The sequence below is a fragment of the Misgurnus anguillicaudatus genome, chromosome 21 (assembly GCF_027580225.2).
Source record: "Misgurnus anguillicaudatus chromosome 21, ASM2758022v2, whole genome shotgun sequence".
In the NCBI taxonomy this organism is placed as follows: Eukaryota; Metazoa; Chordata; class Actinopteri; order Cypriniformes; family Cobitidae; genus Misgurnus; species Misgurnus anguillicaudatus.
In genome coordinates, this window is record NC_073357.2 from 21993289 (window position 1) to 22002102 (window position 8814).

Consider the following 8814-nt stretch of genomic DNA (forward strand, 5'->3'; position numbering starts at 1 on the left):
CCATATATACTCTTATGAGAAACATACGGCACACTCTGTTGAATCAGAGACTCCTGCGCCCCCACCTCTTTTTCCCCCAAAAATACACACACTTACACTGGTCTTCCCTTTAGTAAAAACATACAAAAATTCTTTTTGCCAGCTCCCCCTTTTTTTCTTTCACTCCTACCCTCCTTCCATCCATCCCACCCACCCTCTCTCTCTCCCTCTTTTTGTCTCTCTCTCATTCACTCTTGCTGGAAAGTCAGAGAGATTGCAAGAACTCAGTTTAGGCACAGATTTTAAATAGGCAGGACAGAAAGAAGAACGCAGAAAGAGAAAAAGTGCAAGTTAATGTAGCTGGAAAATGAGTATCTAGGACATTAAAGTTAAAAACGATTATACTTAAAACCACATAAAGAAGGGAAAGAAAAAACGAGGGAATTCAGCTGAGCTATGAAAGTTATGGGCTGTTGGTTTCAATGTGTGGTTCTGCTGTCCTCACTACTGTGCTTCTCTGGGGTGTGGTCCCAGGACTCGAAAGAACGAGATGCCTTCTGCAACAAGGATGGATGTTATGTGCTCTACTTTAAGCGCAAGATCTTCCTGGAGGCTTGGAGGAGCTGCAAAGCATTAAACGGTAACCTAGCTACAATCAAGCACTCAAAGGAAGCAAAAGTAGTGGAGAGGCTTTTTTCCAATGTGGAACTGAGACCACACCATAGAGGCAAGGTAGAAATTTGGATTGGCCTTCAGAGGCAACCCCGACAGTGTGCACCCACCCGGCCCCTCCGTGGCTTCTCGTGGATCACCGGAGATCAGGACACTCAGTACACCAACTGGCTACGAGAGGATTCTCCAAATAGTTGCTCATCCCCACACTGTGTGGTGACAGGTTACAGCACCTCAGCCTATGAGCAAGAGAGTAATTTAAAATGGAAGGATAAACCTTGTTCAATTTCAGTGGATGGGTACCTCTGTCAGTTTACCTACAATAGCATGTGTACAGCTCTTTCTAGTGAAGAGGGTGGTAATATACTTTATAATACTCCTTTTAAGATACTGAGTACCCTCTTAACGCATGTCCCATCTGGAACAATTGCAACTGTACCATGCCCTGTTAAGGAAGACCAGTCAGTAATGTGCATGCAAAAGGAAGATGGACGTATCGGTTGGGACAGGGATCCACCTGTATGCTCTGATCCTCCCAAGACAAGTTGGTGTGATAAGGACAACGGAGGTTGTCATCACTTATGTCTTGAGCAAGAGACACATTACTACTGTGACTGCAATAATGGCTTCATTCTGGCTGAGGATGGGGTAAGCTGCTTTCTTTCTGATCCCTGCAAGGAGTCTACATGTGAGTTTGATTGCCTGCCAGTGATGGACAGCTACCGCTGTGCTTGTCCTGATGGATACATGCTGGCACCTGATGAACATTTTTGTCTTGATGTAAATGAATGCCTACAGAGCCCCTGTGAGCAAATTTGTGTAAATGAAATCGGAACCTTTGAGTGTCGCTGCAGAGAGGGCTTCCAACTGAACAAGGAAGGTGTCTGCGAAGATATAGATGAGTGTAGGAGTAACCCGTGTGAACATGTCTGTGAGAACACAGAAGGCTCCTATATTTGCCACTGCCTCCTTGGTTATGCCCCACTGCAGGAGGATCAGAATCGTTGTTATGACATTGACGAATGCCAATTTGAAGAAACCTGTGAGCAGATGTGCATCAATTATAGAGGAGGTTTTGACTGCTTCTGTAAAGAAGGCTATAATCTTCAACCTGACCAATATTCCTGCAGACCCAGGGAGCATTTAGATAATCCCACCATCATGTCTGACCCATGGATTACACCCACCCCTATTGGGGAACCACAGGACCTTGGTCACCCATGGAATCCTGCAACGCCTTTTAGGGGAGAATGGCAGACAGAAACACCCCATGTAGAGGCAATTCCAACAGACCTTATTTGGTTCACAAGTACAACTGATGAACTAGAAATGACCACACCTACTGAAAGCTCCCTTGAGGTCAATGTTGCTGGTGGCAGTGACCTCTATCCAGAAGACCCGGAGCCTAATACATTTCCACCCACAATTACAACACCCACACCAGACTATTATGAGGATGAGAGCACCCCAGTTCCCACAGTCCTCCCCTTCTCCACAGCTGCAGGCGGAGCTTTAAATTGGCTCTGGTTCAGCTTAACCCAAACAGAGCCTGTGACACAAGAAACAGCAAAGAACCCTTCTGACCCCCAATGGGAGTATGACTCATATGAGCAAAGCCATGAATATACAATGAGATACGATGATGAATTAACCAGATTTACCCCAGATTATCAAACGTCAGTGCAAGGAACAGAGAAGGGCAGAAGTAATAATGATGACACCAACAACAATAAACAGAGTCAAGGAAGCAACTGGTTATTGATCGGATTGCTAGTGCCATTTTGCATATTTACTGTTGTGATGATAATACTGGGCATTATATATTGTACCCGTTTCACTGTAAAGCCAGAACAGAAAAACAGAAACAACAGTGATTGCTACCACTGGATTGCTGGTGCTGGTGATAAAGCAGCTGCTGAAATATCTGGCAGTGGAACTAAGTCCCACGTTTAAACTAGAAGATTGTGATTGGAGTCAAAACATAAATGGAATTTGTTTAAAAACTTCACATTTTTCAAACAGGAAACAGATAGTTTCAGATAGTGGGTTTGCGTCCCAACTTTTCCCTATGACATTTTTCATCCAAAATTAATTTTGGATGTTTATCTGATTTATCTGTTAAGCGGAAAGGGATCAAAGAGGAATGACTTTTAAAAAACCCATGAGCTTTGTTTTTTGCTGTCCTCCGAGAGGCAAAACAAATGTATCTACTGTTGCTTACACTGTTCTTTTAGTTTGTGAAACAGATGCCCAACAGTGCAAAAGTGCATACTTAATAGATAAAGACACTTTAGCCTGGTTGAGTAATGCAGGTCATATTTATTTCTTTTTTATTTGAAGAAACAATCTTTTAAAATAACTGTGTTTGTTGCTTACAATAGAATCATGTCTTACAAGATTTGCTGTGCAAGAAGCAATTTTTTACTGTTGTGTTCTCAATCTGATATAGACCGAGAAAAATGTTTTTTATTCACTGTGATCATACGTGTAAAACGTATTGCCACCAATTTGTGCCTGAAGTCAGACCTGCAGTGATACGCATGTTCGACAGTATTGTTGGGTTCCTACGAAATTGACATTTTAGCCATGATACAACACTGTAAGAGTGATGTGACCTGGTGTTCATACTGTAAAACAGTATAAACAGGCTGCATTTTGAAATGTCAAGAAACACAGTCAATCAAATACTTCTTTTCGATCAGTTTGTATTATTATGTTTTATTATACTTGAGGCTAAGGGAACAAGGTGCTGTTGAACTTGTAATTGAAAGATTGATTGTTTCAAACTACCTTTAGCAGCTGAATCTACTTTTGAAACAAAATGTTCAACATTAACTACGTCTTCCTTTTTTTACTTGTTCATTAAAGGTTTAATAGTGAATGTTTTTATTGTTGACTTGCACTGTGTGTTTTGATGTTGTAGTACAGCTTACACTGTTGCTGATCAATGCATTTATGTTATATATATATACTATAGGTGTAAAATATCTGTACTTTATCCGAGTATTTTTCTCTGACAATTTTTTACTTTATACTGATGCATAATATTATACTTTTCACTCCACTACAGGCACATTTCATAAATACAATTGGTTTTCCTTTTTAATATTTAAGCACATTAAATATGTAGTACTTATTAATGCTCAAATAAAACTTTTAATACTTTTACTTGAGTAAAAGTAATTGGGTACTAGATTTTTAATGGAATTAAATATTATATGAAACTTAATATGAAATGTAGTGGAGTAAAATGTGTGATATTATGCTTTAGAATGTGATTAAGTAAAAGATAAACCCTCTAATAAGGTACAGATACTTAAACATTGTACTTTATAAAAATAAAAAATACTTGAGGACTTTACACTGTGAGGGTTTGCTGTCAGTATGAGTCTGACCCTAAATCTTCTCTACACAGTAATCCAATTTTTCTATAAATATAAATTAAAGAGCCCCAATGGTCCGATTACCCTTTTTTTAAATTTCCTTTTGTGTGTAAGTGTGTGCAAGTATATGTTAACGATAGGCAAAAGGTACATACTCCAAAGTAAATAATGACGTGGGTTATCGTCTCCAGCGTAATCTTTTTCTTTGACTACAACAAACACACGAATAGGCAACAGTTTACTTTCTGGGATTGGTGATGTAGAAAAGACCGACATTATCATAATTCCTCCCGCTTGAACTCACAGTCTGTAAGTTAGCATTGCATTGTGACCGCATCTTTCAAACATGGTATGGAGCGTCACATTTCTGGCTGACAGAAAGATTACAGATAAGCATATCCAATCAGGGACACAGAGCTTTTCAACTCTGTGCATTTCAGCAAGAGAGTGATATCTGGAGCTACAAAATGTACGGTATGTGGAAAATGTAATATAGAAACCATGCAGGCGAACACATTGTATTATACCAAATACACAAAATAATGTTGTTTTTAGCAATGAAATTGGTGCTCTTTAAAACCAACCTAAGAAGCAAGAGACCTGTAATAAATGTATGAAAATATTATGTGTACAAAATCCTTTATAAATACAAGATATAAAATTGACCAAGTGGCCACCTGATTCTTGACATATCCAGCATTTCTGTTGTTCGCTCCCTCGTTCCACAAGAACAGGGCAGGGTTATCATCAGTAATTGACAGCGGTATGATAAAAGTACAGAACACATGCTCTACTCTATAGCAGTTAATTAACCCATCAGATATATTTGGACAGGCATGTCACTGACACCTCTGAGAGCTTCTTAACGCTGGCAGTGTTGTGGATAATCACCGTGTTTGGCCTTCACATCATCAAAGGACAACATTCTGGTGTAAATGTTTTGTTGTAATATTCTGTGTGAGCTACCCTTTTATGTCAAAGTAGCCTATTCATTTTCTGGACAGATAAAAAGAGCTGTCTTACATGGGTTTTTAAAGTAAATGTTTGCCAGAGTTAATCTCATCAAGAAAATTACAGTAAAAATATTGGTTAAAAAACATAAATTTTCTCAAAAAATAATTAAAACGATTAAACGGACACTAAATGACAATGAAACAAATGTAAAACATATAGTTGATGAGAATAAGGCAATTCTTTTTTTTATAACTGTCTGTATAATATATCCAGTTACATTTCATATACAGTACACTTACAGTAAATGTATGAATTGGGCAGATTTTCCAAAGCGGCTTACAATGTTTTCAAGGTATACATTTTAATCACTACACTCTTATAAAATAAATATCTTTAAAAGGTTCTTTACAGCCATGTAAAGGTTTTTGATGCCATGGAAGAACCAATTTTGGTTCCCCAAAGCACCATTCAGTCAAAGGGTCTTACTAACTTTTAACCACAAAAGAACCTTTTAAAACAAAAAGATTCTTGGGGGTTAATGGTTCTTTATGCAGACATTTGAAATGGTTTTCTATGGCATCACAAATGCTGGGTTGTTTTTAACCCATGGCTGGGCAATATTGGACATAACACACCAGTGGTTCACAGTCAGAAACAACATGGTGGGGTGGTACTCTAAGGTTCCGTTTTGTACCTTTAAAGGTATATTAAACATAATACAATGTTGGACATTTTTGGGTACATTACTGTACCTTAACTGGTACAAAATTGTTCCTTAATGTTAGGGTATAAAATTTCAATGTGTTGTATAGACGGTTTCATCAGAAGCACACACATTTAATGGTCTGGCTAGTGGCTAAACTGAAATCTGGAAAAGGGCCTCACTACAAATAACAAATTAATCTTTGATTCAATTTTTCATGTGTGTTTAATTAGGGTTGGAACTAAACTCTGCAGGACAGGTGTCTTCCAGGACCAGGATTCTCCAATGCGTTAGATAAACCCACCTGCTAAATTAATAAATGTAAAAAATGTCGACTTTTTAAAAAAAACGTTCATCTTTATAACTGATGTAATTTCAGGAAATTCTTGCAGTGATAAGTATTTCAAAGCCTTGTTTTTTTTTACTTTGTGCCCTCCAGGTATTTAGCCCAGTGATACACAGCTGGGAGAAGGTTAAAGGAGCAAACTCTTTAAAGGGAAATTGGAAATGTTGTATCATGGCTTTACCTCATTCCACATTCCACAGACATCTCTTTTAAATTCAGTGGTGCGAGTGAAGCAATGTATGTAATCTATTCCAGAGTGTTTCAACTTCAGCTGCTGGTTGAGTGGTGTGTATGTCTGAGGATGCACACATGACCGGTGTCAAGCTTTCCTGACACTCACGATGAACAACCTGTCAGTTGTTAATTAAAGATTATTTTTAGATAGCGTATTATTGAATTCCCACATTCCACACATTGGAAAGATTACGATAGAAAGTAATTATTTGCCTTGGTACTTGCTCCAATAGAGGCTGATACTGCCTATTACAAGCGATAATTGGACATTGTGTTTGCGCATTTTTCCATTTGGCCTAGTTTTTGTTAAATAAATAATAACATGGTGTAATATGTGTTGATGTTCACCTGAGGTTGTATTTTACTAATTTTAAGACCAGATGAAGACAAGATGAAATCTCAATGTTTCTCGGTTCTCACATCACTGTTAATTCTGGAATTGCATGCCATTCCTTTGTTTTAACATTTCAACATTAATATCACTGATGTAGAAAAATGTGGTATTAACAAGTGTTTAAATTGGCATGGGTTCAGTTAATTTTTTTTAAATATCAAATCTTATAGATTTATATATACAATACAGCTGGTGCTGTATACGGCAATCTAAAATAATTGCCTACAGGTGAGTCTACAGCTATGCTGTATGCGTATGTGTATACAGCTATGCTCTATGTGTCCAAAATAAACCTTAGCATGTGTCTTTATGGATTTCCAGGGCTGTCTGCTGTAATTGTCTATCTTTGATTAGTTATGTATGTGAAAGTGTCAATCTTGCAGAAATGTTAGAAGGATAATTGTAAAAAGAAACAGTGGATCAGATAGTCAGGGTTTTTTAAATGAGATGCAGAGAAGGAATATTGGGGGATTGTGAATTTTCTTCCTCTATACCTATTAAAAATTATTATTCCTTAAATCAAAATAAAAGATATTATTTTGTGGCAGACACAATATCCGTCAAAGGTATTTTAAGATCATCAATTTTGTATCCGTGTAAATGCAGCTAGAGTATAAAGAGAATGAAAAAATATACAATTCAATTAAATTCAATATGGTTTTCTATGTTCATCCAAGGTAACTAGCAATTACACCAGGTCCAGTTTGGATCCTGCCTCCATCAGATGACCCAACACGTATGGATAGATGACACATGCCCTTGTGCTGGACTATAAACTGATCTATATTTTACATTTTCATGTGTTTCATGTGTATTCTACATTGTGTCCTTATGTAAATCTGCTTTGCGAATTAATGCAAATTAAATTGAATCATACATTGTCATAAAACTAGCAGTACCCAGTTTGAGAACCACCGTGTTAATGTAAATTAGTGAAAGTGACGTATTTTTCAGTGTATGCCCTGCTGAAAAAACTGCATAAAACCAGCATGGACCAGCATGGGAATTATGCTGGTCTATGCTGGTTTAGCTGGTGGTCACAGCATACCAGCACCAAAACACAACATATGCTGGTATAACCAGCATGGGATGCTGGTGCTAATGCTGGTGCTGATGCTGGTTTAGCTGGTGTTCACTAGCAAACCAGCACCAAAACACACCATATGCTGGTCTTGCTGGTATGCTGGTTTTTTCAGCAGGGTGGCCACTCATACTTAAAATTTGACATCTGTAACCTAGTCCAGTGGGTAATAAACACACGCACAGCAAGATGTAAACACAAACACACCCACAACAGTGGGCAGTCCCACCACAGGGCAGTGGGTGCAATGGGGGACAGATGCCTTGCCCAAGGCAAGGGCACCTCAGTCGTAATCTGCTTAAACTAGCAACTCTCGGGTTCAAACTCGACTCTTTAACCATTAAGGCCCATTCACACTGGTCAGACAACTACCAACTCCAACTAGGGTGACCAGAAGAGGCTGAAATTCGGGGCATTGAGCAGCCGGCGGGGGGTGGCTGCAGGATGACTCAACCTCATTGCTCAGTTTTTCTCAGACAATAACTACTCAAGATTTTGCTTTCGTATAATTTTCGGGGCAATTAAAGCAGGATTCGGGATTAAGATTTAGCTTGAGTATAATTTTCAAGACAATTAGAGCTTAGATTTCGGGACTGACCCGAATTTTTCGGGACGTCTGGTCACCCTAACTCCAACAGACACCAACCGATACCAACAGAAACCAACACTCACATTCTAAAGTCTCTTTACTTTGATCCAACAACTGCCAACAGGGGTTTCACACTGAAGAGGGTCGCACACCGGACGTGCAGATCAGCTCCTTAGAAGAAAGTCTCCAACTGATAAAAGTCCAACTGATATGCAACTACAACAGGTAATGTTTAAATAATGCTGTCACATCTCCTCCTCACTGTCCCTTAAGCCCTATTCGGACGGGATTAGTATTACAGGGGGACCTCCGAGAAAATCGTGCTTCTCAGAGGTCCTCTGTGTTTTTAATCCCGTCCGAATAGTGCTTATGTCTGTGTTTTTCTCTGACGACCTCCGTAAGAATTCCAGAGCAATTTACCTACTGTTTTTCGCCGAACTCAGAGGTCCTCCGAGAAAGTTAATCCTGTCCGAATGGAA

General features: G+C 38.8%; 1 protein-coding gene across 1 annotated transcript; it reads left to right on the top strand.

Annotated features, from left to right (window-relative positions):
• The first annotated feature begins 213 nt into the window (after window positions 1–213).
• cd248a (CD248 molecule, endosialin a) lies at window positions 214–3536 on the top strand. Its single transcript, XM_055196549.2, has one exon. It carries the CDS (start codon window positions 436–438, stop codon window positions 2602–2604), a length of 2169 nt encoding a protein of 722 aa, XP_055052524.2. The 5' UTR covers window positions 214–435; the 3' UTR covers window positions 2605–3536.
• The last annotated feature ends 5278 nt before the right edge of the window (window positions 3537–8814 follow it).

What these genes read in the sequence shown, in the direction of transcription:
- cd248a (XM_055196549.2), top strand. Translation starts at nt 436, where the DNA reads ATGAAAGTTATGGGCTGTTGGTTTCAATGTGTGGTTCTGCTGTCCTCA.